Here is a 23,711-nt window from a genome sequence, read left to right on the forward strand (position 1 = left end):
CGAAATACATAAGCGTGCGCTTGCGGCCTTGCAGCTGCCGGGCTTGACGCTCGCGGCCCTCGTCCCCGCACCACGCGCGGGCGGGCGGGCGGCCCTGCTGGCACCAGCGATGCCTCCCCGAGGTGGCCGCCGGCCGGTCGCCCTCGCCCGGAGCGATCGCGATCGGCGTGACACGCGCGCCCTGCTCGAGGCCCGCGCCGGCCATGGCGATGGACGCGTCCCGGGCGGCTCGGCCCGCCGGCGGCTCCCTCGCTCCGCGCCGCCGGCACAGGCGCAGCGCAAGGGACGTGCAGTGGGCGCTGGCGGCCGCCGCTGCCGCCCCGGGGGCGGGGCGGGACGGGACGGGACGGGGCTGGGCTGGGCGGGGCTGCCTGGGACGAGCCGCCGCTTCTGCTCTCGCTGGAGCCGGTCAAACTGCACAGCCGCTTCCCCCAGGAGCTTTCCTTTCATCTCCCCGCTGCTGGCGCCTGCAAACAGCCCCAGTTTGTCTGCAGCGTCTCTCCCGCCCTCCGCCCCCCCCCCCCAGCTTCACCCCTCCCACTCCGAGCTGCAGAGTCTCCGGAATAGGGCGCATTTTTCCCAGCTGGTGTAATTGACCAGAGCGGGCCGGGGCCCAGCGGCGGGGAGGGGGCTGCGGGCGCGGGCGGGAGCCGAGTCGCCGGGGGGCTCTGGGAACTGTGCGGGCAGGTCGTCGTCTGCAGCGCGCCGGACCGCCTCGCCAGTCGCGGCCCTGCGAGCCGAGCGCGTTCCCGAGCTTGCGATCCTGTCCGCGGAGCTCGTGCAAAACCGCGAGCTGCCCTCGCCCGCGGTGGCGGGCAACGATCGCCGGCGTCGCACACAGACAGAGCAGCCCCCCCCCATTCCCGTCCCCCCGTGGATTCCGCCTAAGTTCAAGGTCCTTCCCTAGACAAGCCGAAGAAGCCGGAGCTTTTGCAAAGAGGGCGCGGTGGTCCCAATGCAGGACCTTCGAGGCCGGGCCCGCCATCCTAAGCTTATCTGCTTGGAAGGGAGCCCCACTGAATTCACAGGGTCTCGGTCCCAAGTCTGTAGAGTCGCATCCTGAGTGGCTGCTGGGTTCTTTGTTCTCAGTGGGGAGCACATGCCGCAGGGCGTTTGTAGGGAATGGTTGCAGAGATTAATTATTGTTGTTGTTATTTGCAAACCGTTTCAGAAGGTGTCAAAAAGAATCCATTAAAAAGACAGCAATTTGCTTTAATCGCGCGGATCCCATCGTATGGCGATGGTGCCTCTTATCGAAAATACAGAACACTTCGATCTCAGTGATACCTGGCAGAAAAGGAAGAGAAAATCTTTTTTTTTTTTAATGGAATACGAAGATAGTGGATTGCTTGTTCAAAGAAATCTTTGACATGCATCTTGGTTATCCCACTGGTCTCCTGAAAGGGGTAATTACTTATACATCCGGTTTGTTTATAACTAGTTTAGTCACAAGCCTTTTCTAAATCCTGGGAAGGTCATTCTAAAGCAACATCAATTTTAAGGCATGATTCCTTTTAAAGAAGACTTCTTTCCCTCAGCGGTGCCATTTCTCCCACTATTTTTTTCTTCTCCCCTGTGTCCTGTGCCTTCAATCCAGGTGCGAGGTAGGCTGAAGAAACTTGTGGGCCAGAGGGCAACTCGGCCAAGAGCAGAAGATGCACGAAAAAGGGTCAGCAGGAAGAAATTAGCAGCCCGATCCCATTGTTTCGGCTTTGAAAGAAGTTCCATCTCGTTCAAGTCAGTGGCAGTCTTGGGGGTGCGCCCTCCAAACCTCTAAGCTTTAGGCTGCCTGTTCGCTGATGGTCGAAGCTGGCAAACGAGCGCCAGCATCGATTCCTAGACATCTGTGGCCACAGTTCTCGAGTGGGGTAGAGCTGCCTCAGCTAAGCACCCTTAAGGTGGAAACCCATCCAACCGAAAAGGAAGGACTCCGCTCCGCGGTAACCCTGCTACGGGGGAGGGGCGCTGGTGGCCTGATCCACCGAAGCACCGGCCTTGAAAGCCACGCTGGCACCGCGAGGGGCGGGAGTCGGGCCCTCGAGCAGCAGCGTTAAGCCCCCGCCGCGGCGCGACCCGGGGTCTGCAGGCGGCAGCCCATCCGTGCTGTCTTGAGGGACAGCCGTGTTGACCTCAGAGCGGGCCTGGACTAGCATCCCACTGTAGCGATGAACGAATACGGAAGCTTGCGACCCCCTTCCCACTTCCGTATATGGTCAAGCTGTGCATGGGAGAGAGGGACCTGCTCCCACCCCTCCCAAGACAGATTTATCAAAAGACCCCCAAGATCAGCCACGGAAATCAACCAGAGTTAAGGCCGGTCAGTGGGGTTCGGACTCCATCAGCCACGTGCTTGGGCTGACTTGGACGAGGGATGGACCGAATCTAAGGAGCGTGAACTGGAGGAGGCCAACCAGAAGATGCTCGGGCCCGAGAAGCAGCACACTCAGCGTCTGTCTGAAGACACACACGCAGCGCGGGCGCCCAGTCCTGCGAACCGGGTCGCCGCGACCCGAGCCCAAGCCGGCATCTATTCTTCGCCGGCAGAAAGCCGTTGCATTGATTCGGTGTAATTATCTGTAGCGCTCGGACCGGCGTCGCTGGCCTTGCATTGTCCCCTGTTTGCACACATTGTTTCCCCACGTTCATCCATTCTCATTTACCTGTCACGGACGGGAGGAGGATCAGGGCGCAGCCTCGCTGCTAGGGCAGAATCGCGGCAGCCTCGCGAGCTGAAGTTCCCCGGTAACAGGCCGAGCTGCTGGGCTTTCTCTTTGAATCGCTCCCCTGCCTAACTCCGTCCGCACGTTTTGCAGCTTCAGGTTTAGAGACCGTCTATAGCTTGAAGGTAGCACCAAGTACAGTAATAAGAAGTGAGTGGGCTGGGGGAGTGAGTATTAAAAGTTATTCAGTGTTCTGTATACCAGGACTTGTGGAGTAATTGGCAACATGTAGGCATTACACTCATAATGTTGGCTTGGTGTGTGTGAACCGTAGCAGGAAAGCAACAGAGGATTCCACGCGTGTGGTTATTTTCGGCGATGCCTGTCTGTTACGGCCCAAGAGCTTAACAGAAGAGGTACGGGATTTAGAAACGGCTGATCTAGGCTTGCAAACGTGGAACAGTCCCTTTGAATTACCACGGGTGCAATCTAGATGAGAAAAAGAGTCCAGAAGTTTCCAGCATTCCCCAGTAAACTGGCAGAAGAATGCTGGGAGATTTAGGACGTGTTTCTGTTTAAATATGCGTGGGATTGTACCACAAACCAATTCAGTGCATGCACCAGCAGTTGTTTCTCTCTTCTTGTATCCCTAATGCTATGCACGCTTCCTGGGAAGTAAGCCCCTTTTGGTTCAGTCGAAAGGACCGCCATCCTACCCCTGTTTGCTTCCAGGTGAAGGACTGAAGCCTAAGAAAGAATAAGGACTCGTAGTTTAGGGTTTTTGGTTTTGTGTTCTGCTTTTTTGGCATGTGGAAGTCAATATGGTCCGTCCCCCCTTCCATTCATGGGCCTTTCAGAATCCTGAAAGATGAAGCCCAATCCGATGAAAATCCACGGCCGTGCTAGCATTACCTCAAGGAGAAGCGGACCACACCCGAAGAACCTGCACGCTCCTTTTCTGTCTCCCTCTTTCTCAATTCGATGAGATGGTTTCGGGGTTTGGGGGTGGGAATCGATCCAGGTAAAGCGGAGCAGGCCAACTATCTCTTGCACCCCTAACAGGACCCCTTTCCTCACACACAACAGTGAACGGTTTCCAGAAGTCCTGAAGCTGTCCCAAAAGCCTCTCTCAGAATGAGAAAAGGAAGCTCTGGAGCATGAAATGGTCAAAGGGGGGGGGGGGGTCAGAAAAGAGGCGGACTAGCCGAAGTGGTGACCGAGGGATACCCTTGGCCTGTCTCTCTGCGGTGCGGCGGCCTCCACAAAGGGGCTGGATAGGCGCGAGATGCACAGCCACGCGCGCCTTTTGCGCTGCCTACAAGCCGGCCGTGCGAGCAGCGCAGCGCAGCGGGGCACGGGGCACGGGGCGCGTCTCTCGATCCTTCGGCTGGCAACAGCCTCCCCTAGCCGTGCGCTTCGCAGGAGCTTTTAAGAACATGAGAGGAGACGTTTTGTAGGATTAGACAGACAGAAACCTCAAAAATAAACTCGTGGCGGGGGATCTACCACCGCGCCTAGTTCTTCCATGGCTTCTCAGGGCCGAATCTGGGGCGGGGAGCACTCGCCCTCCCGCAAGCTTTTTAAAAAAAACAGCTGCTGCATCTGTATCAATTGCCTGCTGGAGGGGCAATTGCCCCTCTTGCCCCCTCCCCCGAATCCAGGCCTGTGGTTTCGCCACCCTCAAACTGATGAAATCGGTTTCATGTTTGCTCCTACACTGTGAAAGCACGCCACTTGTCGCACGACAGCAAATGCTTCTTGTTGTTTTAATAAATGAGACCTAACGCCCTTGAAAGTGCTTTTAGGAGGCGATTCTACACAGCTTCCGTGGAGCAAGCTGCGCTTAAAACAGTGGGACATCCATCTGAGCAGGCAGCCAGAGGTCTGTGCTGCGGCTGCAGCCTGCAGATCTCCATCCATCCCATAAAGTTCGCCGGGCTTCTGTTCACTTTCGGGGAGCTTAGCATTGCGTTTTTACAGGTCGGTTTTCTCTCCTGCCACCCGCCCAGCCGCACGAATTAATAAAAAGCAACAATCGTTATCAACGGGCAATGAGATTGCTATCATTATGAGAGGAAAATTAATTACGAAGCCGAACTGCTTCGCTTTCCTCTGGTTGGTAATTGAAACGTCTCTTTAAAATTAATACACCTGGTTGACTTTAATGGCGCTCTGAAGTCGGAAAGTGGGACGGCGGCAAGTTAGTGTCATCCCTCGGGCGCTGTGATGCGCTGCGTGCAGACTCCAGCTCTCGGCTTATTAAAAATACATCTGTTTGTCATCCAAGGTTAGGCGCCTGCTGCAGCTGACATTCCCAACACAATCAGCGGTGTGCTGTCTTTTTCTTTTGTTTTTGAGGACATAAAAATAAAATCGGCCTCTCTCAAGTGGCATGTCATTTATTCGCTTCTGCGCGGCTGCGTGCAGCTGAAGGCGCTGGCCAGTCTCCCCTTGCTGTTCCCACGAGTGCTGTTTTGTGCATGTCACCCGACTAAATCCCGCCACGTGTGGAGCTGGAGGGTCGTGCTCCCCCCAGCCCCTTCCGTCCACTCCCCTCGGCTGTCCTGAACGGCAGAAGGTTCCCTACTTCCGAGGAGCTGAGGATCGGGTGCCTCAGACGTTCCCTGGCCTGCTTTCTCGTGCTCAAGCGCTTCCCTTCTCCGTTCAGACGTGCGCCTGCCCGGCCACTCGAATCATTTCCAAGGGCTTTCCTGGGTTAGAACAGGGGGTCGGGATGTGCCGATTAAAAGTGAACCGGGGCAGAAGCCAGTGCTGCTCCTATGAGCAGGGAGACCCATTGAAATGAATGGGTTCGGCCGACCCTGCACGCATGGCAGGCACCCCTCCACCGCCACGACTTCGGGGACAGCAGTCCCCCGCCCCCCCGCCCGCCGCCCCGCGGCCACCCCATAACCTGGAAGTGAAACGCGCCATCGCTTGGTGCCATTCTTGCGACGGCTTCCCGCTCCCTCCGCGCCACCGGCAGCATGCGCCGCCGAGGGGCACGGAGGCGGCCCTTGCTGCGGGCATTCCCGGAGCGCTTGGAGCTGGGCCCCTTCGGCCCGCGTGTGCGGATCGCGCTCGGAACCCCGCTGGCGCCAGGCCGCAGCCGGAGGGGCTCGGATGGCCACGTCCTGGCGGAAATGCCCCGGCCCTGGCGCGGGCCTCGGCGTGCTCTGGAGCGCGGCCGGCGAGAGCGGCCGGCCCCGGCTGCGCTCCCAACGCGGGACCTTTCCAGCGCAGGGGACGCGGCGCAGCGAAGGGGGAGAGCGAGAATCTGCGCCCTCAGAGTTTCCTCTTCGTCTCATCAGCCCTAATTACTCCGCCGACTTTCCTGTTGTTTTGGCAGAGCTACAGAGTTGGAAAGCTCCCTAATAACACCGCTCCGTTCGCTGCCCAGGTCATTAACTTATAATTTATTTAAAAGCGGAGGGAGGGGGGGAATATCTAAACGCAGACCGCGCTTAGGGCCAATCACATGAGTCATCGCTTGACGTCACCCGCAGCGCCAGCTCCCATTGGCCGAGCCGCGCTTACTCAACTTCCCAAAGGAGGAAACAGCCAGAAGTCTCCCAAAAAAGGGGAGGAAAAAAAGTTGATCGGCTGTTGGGGCTGATGCGAGCGGAGCTGGTGAGTCCGGGAGCGCCTGAGCGAGAGATTGATTGAGTGGTCTGGAGCGAAAGGCGAAGGAGGCGGTGGCTGTTGCGGCGCTGTTGCGGCGGCGGCGGCGCTCAGGCGGCTTTCTCCAGGCGGGGATCTTACGAAACCGCGCCGCGATGTCTTCTCCTTCCACCGCGAAAGAGGTTTTCTCCTCGGACGAAGAGGGCCCCGCCGCGGGGGCGGCCGAGGATCACCACAAAGTCAAGGTCTCCAGTTTGCCTTTCAGCGTGGAAGCGCTCATGTCCGACAAGAAGCCTCCGAGGGAGGCGAGGGAAGGCATCGAAGGGGCCGGCTTGGGGACTTCCAGGAACCTGCTCTTGCCCGCTCACGTCTCCAGGGAAGCTCCCAGCCCCGGGGGGCTTACAAAAACCTTTGAGACCTCGTCGGTTAAATCCGAGAATTCCGAGGATGGCTCGTCGTGGATCCCAGAGGCCGGCAGATACTCCCCGCCCCCAAGTGAGTCTTGGTTCCCGGAGGTCGGGGTTGGGCACGACCGCAAGGGCAGATCCGCTGGAGTCTGTAGAGGGCGATCCTGAAAGAATCGGGCATTGTGCCGGGGGAGGGCGGGGAAACGCATTGCGAGGCTTTTGGGTAGCTCCTGCGAAACCCCCCGAAGAGCCAGTGTCCCGACTTGGGAAGAGGAGGGCGGGGGAGGGAAATCTTGACTTGGAGCCGGCGGCACGGACACTGCGACCGAGGCAGCCTTAACAGCAAGCGAACAGCGCGGTTTTCGGGCAACAGTGAGTAAGTCCTCCTCAAAAACTGAGCAATGTTTCTTAGCCGAAGCCTCAAAGCCCTTCTTTTGACGTGTAAGTCCGGACTTAAAAGAAAAAGCCCTTTCCCACCCTACAGGCGCGATCTCCCCTAGACTTGTCTGTAAGGGGCCCTGAACTCTTCAGGCGGACTCCAGCAGCCTGAGGCCAAAAGCTCCGGGGTGCCGGATCTCGGTGGATCCCTTTTCCCCGTGGCCCGCGCTTCCCTTTGTTCAGCCCGTCTTAATCGCGTTTCCTCCCTCCCTCCCAGTTTCCGTCGGCACGAGGGATGTGGGGTTGGCGTGCCCTGCCGAGCATCAAAACAAAACCCTCAGTGTCCGTGGAGGATCCCCATCGGAGCGCCTCTGCGCAAAGGTTCCCTTGCCCATCCCGGCTCTTTCGCGGCAGCCTTCGCCCAGCCGCGCCGGCGCTCGGTGCCGCCCCGCCCCTCGGTAGGAAGGTGGCTTCGCCGGCTTCCTTTCCCGCTTGGAGAGTAGGCGATCGCGGTGCGTACAATCGCCCTCTGTTGCCTTCTCCGGTGCACCTGTAGCAGCAGCCTCCCCGAGGCTCCTAGACGCACCTCGGCGAGGGTGCTCCTTCGGTGTTTCCTCCGGCGGCGCGTCGCTGTACACCGAGCCGTGTCTGCGGCCTCCGAGCGCAGCCCAGGAGCAGAATACATTCTTCTGATCGGCAAGGAGCGGATTGTGCGTGTCTTATGCGTGAGTTCAGAGGGGCCCGCTCCGCTTCACCTGCGGCAGCCCACTAATCCTAAGGCGAAGGACCCTCGAAAGTGGCTCAGCGCACGCTGCTCGTGGCCTTGGCTCCCCCCCCCCTTTCTGGGAAGACTTCTGCGCCCCCTTTGCATACCCCACAAATCTTCTTGCTCTGGAACACACTTTCCTGGGCCCAGGTTTGCACCAGTTTGGAGTTCTATAATATTTGGAAGACCTTATATACACCTTTAGAAGCCATATTCAAGCAACCTCTTTTGCCATTTGCTGCTTTCAGTTGGCACCTTGATCATTTTAATATCATGTTCTATTGTGTTCTCAGCAGCCTTAATTCTTGGTACCAACATGTAAATCGGTGCACAGATACCTCGCTTTGTTACCACTATTTTCTGCTTCATTGAATATTGAAGGCAGGGGCAGGCAAATTCCAGACTCATGGTAGCTAATTTACTTTTATTAGAAACCCAAGATCCACCAACTGGAGTTTGATACAAAAGACACACACTTAGAATGGAAGAAATCTGAGTCCAGGAACTGGCTGGCACTCCCAGTCTTTTCCATGAAAAAAAGCATTCTTTATCGTGTGCTTTCTTCAATTTCAGAAGCGTAATTTAGAAAGACTCATGAGCTATTTCCAAAAACCTCGGCATCAGAAAGCCTAGCCGGTCTACTGCAAATCATCCTTCAGTCCAGATCTATCTTCTGCCCACTCCTGATGAGCTATTTGGAGAGGCGGGATAAGGGGACTGGGAAGGTGAAAAGAGGACCGCAATGGATCATTTAATTCCAAAAGTGTTGCCATGTTGGCAGAGTTGTAGCAAACAAGCGGCTAAAGACTACAACATTTGTTGTAGTGTATGTCTTTTTTGCCACAAAGACTTATGCCACAAAAAATTTGCTGGTTCACTTTATCGTATATAATGAAAGGGCTCTCCCTCATGAAAGCTAGGAAGATGTGTTAGTCGTTACCACACCAGCTTCCCCGTTGCTTTTAATGGAACTTGCAAGTCCGTGGTCTCAGAACCAAGGCACAAAGGACTATTCCCCCCTGCTCCCATTGCATGCAAAACTTCAGCAGCAAATAAATTTGCTCAAGAAAATGTGAGGAAAGCAGAGATTTCTATTGTTAGCTGTTTGTTTTCTTTTCTACGCTACAAGTCCTTACAAAAGCAAAGACGACCTAAGTTGTTCTCCAAGCATTCCGGTGCCTAATTCCCCCTGCCCCATCCTATACATAATTACTCAGAAGTCAGTCCTACTAAACTTGGGGGTGGGGGGATTGTTCCTATCTAAATTTGCACAGGATTCCATAGAGAGTGTTCCTCAGCAACACACCCAAGCCACCAAAAATAGCTGATTATTCTAACACTCCCTAGCAGCATAATCTAGAAGACCTACCCTTTTTCTTAAGCTATCAGAAACTGCTGTTCATTCCAAATACAAATAGCAGGATAGAGGGATTTTTGTTTTTCTATCTAAAAAAATTAAAAATTATAATAACCACATAAGTATATATTAGAATTCCGGCTTGTTTCTTTAGGGCTCACCACAGAATTCATTCATATCCCTGGCCTTTTTGCTTGTTGCTGGCACTAACATGGGCTAAGAAAACACCAAAAAAAGAAACCAAAACTCATCTTAAAACAGCTCTTACTTGGAAAGCTTTGGTTCCAACTGATTTCAGTGGAACTTCCAAGTAAATGTTTCAACCAAAGTAATACATGGGGGGAAAGGGGTTGGAGAGAAATCCCAGTGTAGCGGGGCAATTTTAAACAATGACAATTTTTCAAAGCTTATACAAATTGGTAAATTGCTTTGACAACACAATCCTATACTTGTCTAATTTGCATGGTAAGAAAAAAAAGGATTATCTGGTGAAAGTGGGTCTTCCTAGATAATAGTCACCTGGGACAAATGGAGCAAAGGGAAGAAATAGGAATGTTTTTCTCTCTCAGACACATGCACACAACTATAATTTATAGGAGGTGAAACCAACTGCAGTTGTTCAAAGAACTGTAAATAGTGAAAATATAAACTTGATGCTGTCTGTCACTTTTAAATTATTGCACTATAAGGCAAGGAAGAATGGGAATAAGCTGAAAAATAAATAGGTCAATAGACAAAAACTAGGACAATAGACTAGGAGACAAAAGCACAAATGCAGAGAACATGGGCCATAAAATGCTACAGTAATGTAGGTTGGAAGCAAAGGATGTGCCATTGTGGTTCAAAAGATTCTTGTCCTTGTTTTCGCCTTCAGTGGATTACCTCCTGCCCCAAACTTCTTGTTAAATCATTGCTTTCTATATTCCCATTTAAAATAAAAGGCTCCCTCCTGCCTTTTGAATTTTGGTAGGAGGAGGAAACGATCACAGACCCCTCTTACGAAAGCCACAGTCTAATGCACATTGGGCATAAGCTCGGTGATACCCAGGGCACTTATGCGTTTAAGGATCTCTTGGCTTAAAAAATTATCCACAGAACATGTAATTTGTTCCCATATGTACATGAGAAAGAGAGCTATACAGAAGTCTCTTTCTGTAGTGTCATTAAGAGTACTCTCCTTTAATGTGACGGTCTACTTTACAAGCAAAGAATTCATGATTTGCAGAAAAAATATAGTATATCTGGTATATGCCTGCCCTTGACCAGGAATCTAGCTAGAAAACGGGCTTCTAGCTATTATCTGCCCAGAAATAAATACATAAAAGTTGTTACTAAGAGGTACTACAAAATACCACATCTTAGTGTTTTCATCAAACTAAGGGGAGCGAAAAACTTGGGTGAGCCTTCTATATGTTGTAATAGCAGCCCACTTGTATTTTCCAAAACATTTATTTTTTTCTCCCAAATCCCAAATTATTCCCAAATTTCATACAGTCACTTGGGGAAACTGCACAAAAATTCACTTACAGCATGATCCTAATATAGGTTTAGGACTCTGTCAGTTTAAGTGGGACATGCTACTGCAACCAACGTGTATTTTACTTTTCCAGAAACTCCCTTTAAAGGCTGATAAAGAAGACAGAAAAAAACACAACTCCTTCCAAACTAGAGGCATGCACATGCTCATTTTGATTCTGAAATACGCCAGTTGTTTAAATCTTTGGGTTTAAAATTTAATATTCTCTTAGACAGCATTTGCCTCTGAAACCACTAGTTACCCTCAACAACTTACTTTATAATTCTGAGGCCAAAATCCTAAACGCATTTGCTGGGGAACATGGTAGGATTTGCCTCGGAGTAAAGAGGCATAATGGGCTGAGCTGTAAATACTGAAGTGGTTTCTTCAGGACTGTGATCTTCGGTTCAGGTGCTTGGGAGTAAGGCTCAGTGATCAGTTTTGCACCAAATACTTCAGGATTTTGATGCTGGCAATGTCTCTCCCCTCCCAGCCCCTGCTTTTCTCACAGAAGAGCTGAACCTTGGAAGTCCAACTACTGAAATGCCAATTGTGCTGAAAAGAGTCAGGGCCATTACTATGTAAATTACAGGCTTTGGGTTGTAATGGAACAAGATATGCAACAAATTCCACATTTTGTATTAACTACAGATGTTGCCCAGCTATATATTTTTAAAAGATTAGCACATGTCATAAAAGCTACATGTTGACTTAGTGGGCCTGCCTCTTGCCTTTTTTCTCCCATTTTTGCTGCTGGCTGAGAATGTAGAAATCTAAATTAAGGAGTAGAGGGGAATGACATTCAGCTCTTCGCTCACAGATCACAAGTCTACCATTTATTTTAGTGAAAGCCTTTGCATGCATGCAGACCATAAAAGAAAAGAGAGGCGGCAGGGCAGGGGACAGCTTATCAGGCCCTCCTCCAGTAACCTCAGGCAAAACTTCAACAACAATTTCTGATCAAAGATCTCATTCACACTCGATAAATCATAACAAGTAGAGTCTGGAGATGCATTTATTTCTATCCCTTATGAGACTTTGTTTGGAATGCCTAGCTAGCAGTTCAGTCTTTTAGTCATATGTTCCACTTTCTGCTTCAACTGGGACCTGTAGGCTGCGGAAACTCTTCTTCCTTCCATCTCTTACTGAGAACTCCTGGGTAACATATTATAGTCTTGGTCTCCTGATTGAAGACCTTCAGATGTCACCACTGCAATGTCAAATATTGATAGCATTTTTTCAAGCGAGGGAGACCGGCTGCTGGCAAAACTCGATTTTGGTAAGATGGTGACTTTGCCGTCTGCCTGTTCCACTTGACAATGGAGCCACCAGCGTCCCCTGCCTTCAGGGGAAAGCCCACATGATCTGTCCCTTCCACCACCTGGAATCCTGCATGGTGATGTGGAGGTGCAAGCAAACCATTCCATTAATACAACCCCGCGGCTCAGAAATGCTGTGCACAATGTCTTTCCTGTGTTAAGCTGTTGTACAGTCAATATTCTGATCACTGCTAGACTGACATCTAAAATTAACTGTATGATATTTGCATAGCACACCCAGTTTGCTCCTTCATTTGCACCTTTTTACATCTTTGCATCCCTTACAGACCTATGCACCCTTTGGATTCCTGCTGGTGCGCAGAGTGGACTATAGCAGAGCTTGAAATGTATTGCATTATTGCATTGCATTGGTAACCTACCATTTTTCACCCTCTTGCAAGGAATCCAGGGTGGCTTACATAATCCTTGTCCATTCCTCCTTAATCTTCACAACAACCCTATGAGGTGGCTTGGGCTCAGAGTCACCCAGTGAGCTTCATGGGTGAATGGAGACTAGAATCTGGATCTCCTGGGTCCTTAGTCCAGCACTAACCAGCACACTGCACTGGCCCTCCTATTTAACAGGGGTTTAAAACTTGCGTGGTAGGGTCTCCATGGTGGCAGTAGGAGGGGGGATTACAGGGCGTTTTGTAACTGCTTCACAAATTGTTTTCTAGCAGGACATTTGAAGTATGCATCTTAGAATATAAGGTGTTAAGGTGACAAACACACATTGCACACTCCGCAGGGAGCAATAATTGGTTGCAGGTCCCTGTCGAGAGTCTGCTTGGTGTCAAATCCACATTTGTTGCTATGTAATGTGTGAAATAGCCACCACACTGGGATAGTTCCCAGTTGGGCTGTTAAGGGCAGAGCATCCCCATGAGCTGCTGAGGTTAAGAAAGTTTTAATACAAGTTGAATGTTGTAACTGACAGCGATGATATTGGCTCAATTCATAAATATTACAGAGAAACATTAAGCGGCGTGATGGGTTATTGCTCTGAGCCATTGTAAGCTTTATGTGCTCTTGATAAAACCAGCCTTTTATGTTTGTAAGCAGTTTAATGCAAAAGGCCCATCTTCCATTATATCTATAGCCCTATCTATATGATCTATACCTATCAATGTAGTGCATGAGTTTGCTGTGTTCTCCTTTGTGTCCTTTCTCATCACACAAGCATAAGCTCATCCTTTCCTAGTAACTCTGTGCTCTGGGGGCTGTTGGGATGCCTGTCTGATAGCGAGGCTGGCATGTTGCCCAGCAGGGCCTGGCTACCACTGCACTGTGTCTTTTTGCCTATCTACCCATTTCCTGTCCCAGTAATTGGTCTATCTTGACATAATTACTTTCCTTTTTTTGAATTATGCATTTCCCCGAACTTTCGTCCATACGCTAGGGCAGAATGGCACAGTCATTTTTCTAATGTTTGGCAGCTGACCTTCTGTTCCTTTTCTTGGGTAACCGATCTTTGTTTTTCCTTCCAGGACACCTGAGTCCTACTGCTTGTACACTGAGAAAACACAAGACAAATCGAAAGCCCCGAACACCATTCACCACTTCCCAGTTGTTGGCTTTGGAGCGCAAATTCCGACAGAAGCAATATCTCTCCATTGCTGAAAGGGCTGAATTCTCAAGCTCGCTTAACCTCACAGAGACACAGGTCAAAATCTGGTTCCAAAACCGGAGGGCCAAGGCAAAGAGACTGCAGGAAGCTGAACTGGAGAAGTTAAAGATGGCTGCCAAGCCTATGTTGCCTTCTGGCTTTAGCCTCCCTTTCCCCATCAACTCCCCTCTCCAGGCAGCCTCCCTCTATGGAACATCATATCCCTTTCACAGACCTGTGCTTCCTATCCCACCTGTAGGACTCTATGCTACTCCTGTTGGATATAGCATGTACCACTTATCATAAGAAGCTCAGCTGCAATGCAGTCATAGACTTTCTGATGGATCTTGCCCAGATCAAGAGTGCAGTACAAAACCATTGCTGGTCCTTTTTCTGCATGCTTGTATGTGCCTTATCAAGTATATAGGAGATTGAAAGCAGAACCTGTATTCAGCCGGGTGTGACTCAGAATCTGATCCTGAAAGAAAGGTGTATTTTTTTCTTTTTGACATACATAAACTAATATAGTTTCTTTATATACTGCACATGGGGTGGGAGGACTCAATCATTAAATCATGCATTTTCACAGCATATAATATTTTCCCCATGATGTTCCCAGTGGAGTATTGCAACATGTGTTTTCTTTTAAAAAGTAGGAACCATTCATTCTTTAAAGGGCAAGACGTGCAGCCCCATCCTATGTACATTTACTCAGAAGTAAGGTCCTCTTCAGTCTATGGTGCTTACTCCCAGGTAAATGTGCATGCAGCTTAGAATGCAGGGTTGATTTGTTGTTTGATTGGGCAGCGATGGGTTGGGTAAAGCTTAAACAGTCATGCGAGTTTCATGTGTAGAACCTACTTTGGGATAAAAGCAGCCTTAAGGGAGGCAGAATGGGGATAGCGCTGTCAGGGTCTGCCTCTCTCTTCAGGTCTCAGACTGAGTCCCAGTCCTGAAACTGATGTGCAAGGAGCTGCTCTGTCTCCGATATAAAATGCTGGACTAGGCGGACAGTTGGTCTGGTCCAGCAAAGCAGGTACGCAGAATAGAATCCTTTGAAGCCCTCTGAAGACTTGCTGCAGAGGGTGCGTGGAAGTGGACTTGACCGTTGTACAAAAGGTCCAGCGGTTGTGATCGTGTTGCTGCTCATTCTTCGGGCGCAGTTGGTCCTTGTGCAGCAATGCGCATACATGGAAAAGCGAAGGAAGATGGCCTGGGAGGTTTGTCAGGGTTTTATCTGGATTCCAGCCTCCTGTTCTTTCTCAGCAGTTGCCCCTTACAATCAGTTTCGATTATATGTGAGGTCCTGGATATTGGGAAAGAAGGCCAGAAAAAGTGGGGGCGGGCATAGAGGTATGGAGAAAGAAGTGTTGCTTTTCTGAGAGGGTGTGTGCATGCCTGTGCAGAGAGCCTATCAAAACCATGTTGCAGAGTTGGTTGTTTTTTATCGCAATAATTTGTGCTTTAACCATTATTAGCTTGTAAAATGAATGATGTGTAATGTTTCTTGAATCACCCATAGTTGCAGAATCCCAAATAAACCTCTGGGAACAGATAGTGCCACCCACTCTAAAGGCAGGGCTTCTCCTCCTTTATTTTTCTTTTGGAGCGGGGAGGGAGGGAGGGAAGAGTTCTATTTAGTGTACTTGGTACTATATAACCCATTGTTCTAATTATTTTATTATTCCTATTGCTAAACGTTGTGGTAAAGTGTCTGTGGAGGATGCAGGTTGCGGAAGACGGGATGTCTTTCTCCAAGATGCATTTTTTAGCATTTGTAAGTGGAAAAAAAGAGCCACAAGATTTGTTGTTGGGTTTGGTCGCCCTGCTACACGCTGTGTTGTGAACTCTTGCCCGGTAGCTCACTTCCACCCTTTTACCCCCAGTATATTAAATCCCTTTGAAAGGGATGCCTTGTACAATTTTATATATTTTATTGAAGATTTATTTCTTATCTCTTATTTAGAATTAAATTAAAAATATCTTGTTTAATTGTGTGTGGACTGTCCATGCTTGGAGTTGCTTGTTTTTGAGAAGCTGAATGCTGTTTCTACCCTTTGGGGTTAAGTTTAAGATCAAGGGAATAGTAGGGGTTATTGTCATTTGTATTGCCTTAATGACAGGCAGTTTCTCCTAAATTTTAGTCTGAAGAGAAAACCAAGTGTGCAGCAAACCAGTACTGAAGTTACAGGTCTAAATTCGCCTTTGCGTACCTCTAGTGTATACAAACTATTGATACTGATTTCCTGGCTTCTTCATAGCTGACTTCGTAAAGTTACTCACAGTTTGCACAAGTGAGTAAGGAGCAGTAATGAAATTCTCCTAGTGGAATGAGATAAAGGGGATTCTGGATTTCACAGCGATTGCAGTGCGTGCCTCTGCTTTGCCTTACTCGGAAGTAAATGCTGCCACATTCAGTGGACCTGCTCCCCAGTAGGCAGCACTGGATGGCCCTCAAGACGGGCTGAAGAATCCGGTCTAGAAAGATAGTTAAGACAGAATCAGAGCATAATGCAAAGGCTACGTACTATTCACAAGGAGCATCTCTCTAGAAGCAAAAAACGCACGTACGGTTGCCCGCCTGAAAAGTGAGCGCTCAACGCCACGCTGAATACCTCTCCTCTGACAGTCGGAAATTGATTAGGGAGCTGGAAGATCATGGAAAGATGAGGTAATGTCATTCCAAATGTCGAAGTCATATTTGCCCATAATCGAGATGATCTAAAAGCCCCGGGATATGTTGATACTTCAGGCTGCAATCCTATACCCATTCACGCGGGACGAGACCCCGTTTAAAGCCTGAGCGGGGCTTGCTTTTGAGTAGACGTGGCAGAGAGCATCGTCATGCGCCCGGGCTAATCGGGGCTACTTCCCCAGGTGGTCGCCCTTGATGAAGGGGCGTGTGCGCACGTGTGTTCGCGTCTCCCCTTTTCTTGGCGTTCTCCACTGGCGACTGTCTCAGCCGAGAAAATGCGTTACGCATCCAGGGCGAGACAGCCTGAGCGCTTCCGCGGAAGGACGGGATAGAAATGCTTGTAGTAGTAGTAGCAGTAATCTTAATGCACCGCTTGATACCCCACTCTCGCATTAGCGTGCTGTATCAAATCTACTCTGCGGAGTCCCCCCTGTCCCCAGCCTTCCGTCCACCCTGAAACTCCGGGGCCGCACTTGGGTAACCAGACGGATTCCCCGGTCCCATCCCCGCTGCAGTTCGCTAGACTCCAGGAAGGCTCCGCTCAGAAGAGGACACGAGCGCCAGGGCAGCGAGGTGAGGCCAGTCTTAGGCCAGCGGGTGCTTGCTTCTCTTTCGCAGTTCAAAGGAGGCCATGCCCTCATCCTCCAGGAGATGCCCGGAGAGCCTAGGGCTGCCAAGAGCCCAGCTAGCGACCCCCTTCGACTCTGCTTCACAGCAACTGCTCAGTTAGCGTCGCTCTCTCCGGCCCGATCCTCAGCACGCTTCCACAGAAGCAAGCCCTTAGTTTAGCAAGGCCCTGTCGCAAAAGCGCACAGGAATACAGGCCTGGGGTGTGAAAAGCGCTTCCAACCGGCATTACCTGGACCCACGAATCTATAACCTCCCTGGGGGTAGGAATGACTTCTGAGCGGACATATAAAGAGCAGTAAAGAAGGCATCCTATATAACAGCTTTGTAAGGCTCGCTACTTTTGGTCTGCCCTTTGTGCCGAGGGCAGAGCGCCTTTGAAGACTGACTTTTCGAAGGCCACACCAGCTCAGTGCTCTGTCCTCTTACCCGGGGAAAAGCCCCATTAACCTGGGCAGGCCCCGCTTTGAAACTTCCGGCGCTGTTAGTCTACCGCGTGTAGGACGAGGCAGGGCTTCAAAAGCCACCGTGAAGCCTCCCTCAACATCCCGATGAAGCTGCTCTGGCTTCTGGGCAGGCGATTAGAGGACCGCGCTGTCGGCACGTCCATGGCAGAGGCGAGATGAGGAGCGGGTAGGGGAGAGCCACAAGCTCTGGGCGTCTCCATCTGCTAGCCGCTTGTTCAGATCACGTCGGCTCGGCCGAAGAGCGCTGCTTTGCTGGGTGTCTGGCACTGCCAAAGGGCGCTGCAGTCATGAGAAGGGGGCACTGGGCCGCCATCTAGACACAGGCCGCTGGGTAGGGAAGACAGAGCCGGCTGCCTCTCTGTTTTGGAGTCGGGGTACGGCGGCCACTAACCAACCGCCGCGCTTTGGTCAGCCCTGCATTCGAGTATCTAGACGCAGAATCCGAATTAAAGCCTCCAACTATGTGCGGCTTTATATGCAGTCTTTCTTTCCCACCCCTCACCCTCTGCAGACGTTTCTAATTACCGTTGATAGCTGCGTTGTAAAAAGGTGGGGAGAAGCACTTTCTCTTTAAAAGAACGATTTGCCTTAATTTAGCAGGGAAAAGAGCGAGCCTCGCCTGATCCTGAGCTGCCCTTAAAAACAACCGAGCCGGGGGAGGGTTATAAAGCAAAGAGCGCAGCCGTTCTTCGGCATAAATCAGCGGTGTCAGGGATTACTAGGAAATTTCCGCGCTGGAAATTCTTTGAGCAAAGAAGCTTTAAGGGTGTTAGGAGTGATCTTGCGAGGGACTCGAGGATTTATTGCAGAAGACTGGGGTGTTGAAGGGAGAAACTTCCAAGGCCTCTCTTCGCAGGCGCTCCCCTTTCATTCCTCTTTTAGCAGAGACAGCTCCCGGCTGCCTCTAACTGGAGCTGTACCCGGCGCCCAATTTATTAACTTGCTCCAATCGGCGCTTTCAGAAAGACGGAGGTAATTGAGTATTAGATTTTACGAGAGGGAGGTGTCTTTTTTAAAAACACAAGCACACTGGTGAGATTTCATCGCGGCTTTAATGGGAGGTGCCCTGGAGGCAGTGGCGAAGGGGTGTGTGTGTAAACTCAATCAATTACATATCCAGGGAGCCCGGGCAGAGGCGCTGCCTCGCAGCTACCCCCCCCCCCACCCCGCTTTCCGCCAAGACGCCGCGAAATCCACCTTTCCATAAGGGTTCTCTGAACGCGAAGCCGAATTATTCCGGAAGAATGGTTTGGACACACCACGGATGCCGTTCCGAGGGGGCCTAGACAAGCCGGCTATGGGGAGCTTTAAAAAAACGCAACCTAAACAATTTCCAGGAAAAAGCGGAAAAAATTGGGGGAAATATCGCAGCTTGGAAACGGGTCCCGAGCTCGCAAAATTCCAGCGCGGTGAGCGGGGCCTGCCCCCTCCACGGTCGGAAGAATGGCGCCCCCGCCCCCGATCCGCGGATTCCCCCGCGAGGAGCTGTTGACACAAACAGTTTAGGCATCGGCTTTTTGGCACAGCCGAGCCAGCGGCCATCAGGCGCGGCCGCGTCTGCATTTCATGTTGTCGCGCTGCCTTGTCAAACTGCGCGGTTTCCTGCCTTTTGTGGAGGAGCAGGGCAAAGGCGAGAGACTACCGGGGCGCTATTAAACCGAGGCGTTGGTTCAATCCGGAGCTTGCTGGATGGGCCTGATTTTCCTGGCAGGCCGGATTAGCCCTCTTCTCCCCGCCTCCCCTCCCCTCCCCTCCGTCCCTCCCTCCCTCCCCTGCCTCCCAACGCGCGCGGCTAAGCCTCCAGTCGTAAAAGCACCGCTCGACGTGCGCGCCGGCCTTCGCCTGGCCGCTGAAGGGCGTCCTGCTGCAGCCGGGGGCGACTTTCCAGCTACCTGCCCCGACGGGGAGGATGCCTAAGCGCCGCTCACGCTCGCGGAGCACCAGGCGGGGGGAAACACGCACGCAGGCATCCCGTGTTTCTGCTAGCAGCGGCCACCCCATCCTAATTTTGCTTTGTGTTTAATACCCCTCCTGACACCCAAGGCGGCTTTCATGGTCCTCTCCGTTTTATCCTCGCAGCAGCCCTGCGAAGTAGCCTAGGAGGAGAGTCAGAGAGCCTAACGTCATCCAGCGGGCTTCATGGCTGAGTGGGGACGAGAGCCCGCACCCCCCCCCCCCCCCCCGGGTTTTCCCCCCCCGGCCCCCCCCGCAAAGGGCAGAGCCCCCCCCCCCCCCACACCCGCCCCGGAATGGGAGTAGGGGAGCGGGGTTGATATCTAGGCCGGCGCACGCTGGACCCAACGCCAAAGGGGGACACGGCTCCTGCTTTGACCCTGAGGGTCTCCACAGCCCGAGCTGGTGGTGCTTGCTGATGCCAGAAGCGCGTCCAGCTGCGCCTGAGGTCCACGAGAAGGATCGGGGTGTTTGGCTCAGGGAGCAAAGCAGGACCCCGAGGGAAAGAGGCGCTGGCGTTCAGACCTGACACCAGCAAACCGTGTGGCGCCCTCAGCGCCCTCTCCTTCACACGCAGGGTGGGCCTGTTGGCACGCAAGCGGTGCCAGCCTTGGAGGGTGCTGGAGATCTTTTTAATTCACGAAGTTCGTTCCCCTCCGGGCTCCTCCTAAGTCCAGGTGACACTGGAGGATGGCGCAGGCACGAGCTGCGGGTTTGCGCAGGAGCCTGAGCCGAGCCCTAACCCCTGCCGAGCAGCAACGCGCTGTCCTGCCTCCCCCGGGCTGCACGCTTGCAGCGGAGGAGAGCCGTCATTTCGGCTGCCGCGCTAGACCCTCCGAGGTGCGAGTATGCCCGATTGAGATCGATGGGCACGCCGTCTGCTGCTGAGAAGACGCGCGTAGGATCGCGGTGGGCCCTGTCTGCCCACGGTGATCCAGGTCAGCCCCCTCCTTTGGCAAGTTCCGGTGTGGCAGTAAGATTTCCGCGTTTGGCTGCCGAAAATCCAGCTTGCTTTGATTTTGAATTGAATCTGGGGCAAATTCGTCCACAGCAGTTATGAAACGGGGACGTGACACTTCCTTGGCGATCTTCTGACTGGATTCTGGGGCAGTTGCAGCTCTTCGGTTCCGTTAATTAAGGTGCGGGCAGCTTAATTTTCTCTGCTTTCTATTTTCAAACAAAAGACATGATTAAAACGCAGTTTATAACTTTGTCTTTAAAGCTTGCAAACCAGATCAACTGACCTCGACTTTTTTGGCGCCTCCCCCCACCCCCCCACACACACATTTTTCCACTGCCGTCCCAGGCTATAGGGCCTGGTGGAGGCGGAGCGTTTCGCACATTGAGAATATATGCTGTGGATTGTATCCTAACCGATGCCAGGGCCTTTTGAGTTCCCGGGCCCTATTGACTTCAGCAGCAGGGTAGGTCTGCCATGGTTTGAAGACCGCCGCGGCGCAGCCCGATCCTTCTTTCATGCGCCTTTGGATCGGGATTCCCGCTGCGGCTTTAAGCCGTGAGACTCTATTGCGCGCAAGGAGCCTTGCTTCCGAGGAAACGTCCCGTGGGTGCGGGAAGCTCACTCCTGAGGCGCGTAGGCTCGGCCTTCCGTCTTCCACTGCACTTCGCTTCCCCAGGCTTAATGCGGAGCGGGCTCAGGCCCCTCAAAGAGGCCGGTTGTTCCTGGAAGGTCCAGAGAATGTGCTTCTGAGATGTCGCCCCGTCCCGCCCCATACGCGCCTGGCGTTTGGCGGCAAGGACAGTCCTCGGGAGGGTGCCGCGTGACATCTCCCCCCGGGCTTCCCGTCTGACTTGGGAGCAACGCTGGCTCCGTGTATTCCGGCAGGCCCCCGTGGCGTCCTCCGGACCGGATGCCAACGCTGGCCGCAGGCCTTCCAGAAGCGGGGACCTTTCTTCTCGGCCCCCGATTGACGCTACGCCACAGAGCAGAGGCCGAGATGTAGCCGCGGGTGGAATTGCACTGGGGGCTCGCTCGTGTTAATGGCAGGATTGAGAGCGCCAGTGGCCGGGAAGTAATTTCTGGCGAGCCATCATCATCATCATCATCATCATCACCATCATCATCATCATCAGGTTGCCGAGAGGCTCTCTTAGGTAGTGCCGCTGATGGTGATGTGGGTCAGATCCTGCATGAGGATGGATTCCCATTATCCCCCTCCCCTGTGCACGCACGCAAGCACAGCAACTCCCTGAAGTGGCTCCCGCACCAAGCCGGCCGCTTCCGGGGTGCCGCGCTCCCAGCAGCGGCCTCCGCGCCGGGGAGCAGAAGCCCGCGGGGCCCCATGCGGTGGCGGGGGACGAAGCCTCCTCGCAGGGAAGCCGCGTCAGGTCTTCGCAGGGTGGCAGGACACGCGCGTTCTCTCCCCGGCGGGCGCAGCGGCATCCTTTCCAGATGCTGCTCCAGTTTAATGCTCCGGAATGGTACTTACGGGCTCAGCTGCCTTCATGCACTTCACTCGCCCGCAGAGCGACAGTGCCAAGCCCAGGGAACTGCATTTGCTAGCCAAGTTCCCCTGAGCCCAGTTTAATTATTTCAGGATTTACTGCTGTGCCCCGTGTCCAGTCGCCCTTCCACTAGCATGGTCCCTGCAACCGGTAGCGCTGCTGACCTTCGGTCTCCCTCACACATATACACCCGCCCCTAGAAATCTTAAACCACGAATGAAATTTCTATTCAGCGCCAGACCGTTGCAGAACTTTTATTTTATTATTAAAACAGAACAAAACCCCACACTCACTCTACGCTTCCCTATTTATTCGGAAGCAATCCGTGATCTTATATACACTCAGCAATGTGTCTCCTTGGTTTCAGTGAAACTTGCACCCAGCAAGGTGTCCACGCCTAAGCCAGAATGGGGACTTTTTCGTGTCAGTATACTTCTGATTGCATGATGAAGACGACGACGACGACGACGACGATGATTTCAGACGACTTACGGACCTCGCATGTTGTTTACAAATGGCCAATACCATATGATGGTGTACATGCACCATCATATATGAAGTTGACCGCACAGCCTGGTCGTAGAATGCACATGCATATACGCCCACACTGCTGCGTGTGTGGATGTGTGTTTCCCTTATTTTTGCTTCCCGAAGTTGCGGAAGGATCGCGGGAACGCGCCGCTTGCTCAGGAATAAGCCTTCTTCATTTGCAAGAAAGCGTCGCTCTTCCAAGATCTCAACACCAAGCAAAGTCATGCCGCCTCCCGAAGTCACGCAGGACCACCCAGCCAAATCCCAGTCAAATCTCACTGATTTCACCCAGACGGATTCGGCCGCAACGATCCGACCTACGCACAGCTGCTGCCTCGTAAAGTTGCCGCGTTTAGGTCGGATCGTTGCTTCTGTGCAAAACCGCTGGTCTTGCTCCTCTCGGTAGGTGCGGTCAGCACTGCGCGGTTCTTCCCCAGAAGCGCAGCCATAGGGGAGACATGCTTCGGCATCCCATGGCTTCCCTGCTGAAATCTGCGGGACATGCCGCCCCGGCTCGTCCGTGTTTACACCGAAGGAAATTCCGCCAAATCTGCAGGGCGCCGAAGCCCAACTCAGCCTGCGTCAAACGTGGCAACAGTATCGTGAGAAACAGTCTCTCTCTCTCTCTCTCTCCCCCCGCCCCGAAAGAGAATCATTTGAGGCGAGGAAAAGGGAATCGCTTTCACTCAGAAAGATTCCCCCTCCCCGATCTACCGACCGTGCAAACACAGGAGCACTTCACACGTTTCAAGAAGAGAGGAGGTGGACTGCTAGGAAGGAAAGAAGGCAGGAAGGCAGGAAGGAAGGAAGGGTTTATGACAGCTTTACAGACGATCACAAGAGCGCAGCCAGAGGGAGGAAGAAACTTTACAAGCAAAATAGAAGTGTGGAAACGCCGAGCCCGAAACGTCCTGCGCAAAAGTGTACCAAAACCAAAGTGTACTCCGTTCATTTGAGTGGGATTTTCTTTCAAGTCAACCTGCTTAGGCTGGAGGGGAGAGCAGATGGCCTTGTGGACTCCGATCCGGAACAGATTTCCTCGGGAGTAAATCCTTCGGATAGGAGCTAGCTGAGTGCTTTTTCCAGTGCGCTTGGGACAGCAGCCCTGAGTTGGGCGTGGTGGTGTGGGTGTTGGGGGCGCACTCTGAAAGATGCGCAGCCCTCCGACTCTGTCTGCCCCGGTTTTGCGCGTCGACCTGCCAGTCTGCGCTGGGTTAGGTCGGCTGAACTCTTGCGGGGGTTCCTCGGACGGCAGCCGAAGGTGTGGTGTCAGGCGCGATCCACCACCAGAGGAAGCCGATCCTGTCTCTCTGGCTTGAACGCCAAGGGCACGGCATCCCTG

The 23,711-nt window shown here is 52.6% G+C and overlaps 1 protein-coding gene across 1 annotated transcript; it reads left to right on the forward strand.

The window, feature by feature from the left end:
* Positions 1 to 6,272: 6,272 nt before the first annotated feature.
* On the forward strand, positions 6,273 to 15,622 carry MSX2 (msh homeobox 2). The gene is made up of 2 exons (XM_044454657.1): positions 6,273 to 6,776; positions 13,512 to 15,622. The coding sequence occupies exons 1-2, from the start codon at positions 6,437 to 6,439 to the stop codon at positions 13,934 to 13,936; spliced, it is 765 nt and encodes a 254-aa protein (XP_044310592.1). The 5' UTR covers positions 6,273 to 6,436; the 3' UTR covers positions 13,937 to 15,622.
* Positions 15,623 to 23,711: the final 8,089 nt, after the last annotated feature.

This window comes from Varanus komodoensis, unplaced genomic scaffold (assembly GCF_004798865.1).
Source record: "Varanus komodoensis strain SLA01 unplaced genomic scaffold, ASM479886v1 scaffold7_3, whole genome shotgun sequence".
NCBI lineage: Eukaryota > Metazoa > Chordata > Lepidosauria > Squamata > Varanidae > Varanus > Varanus komodoensis.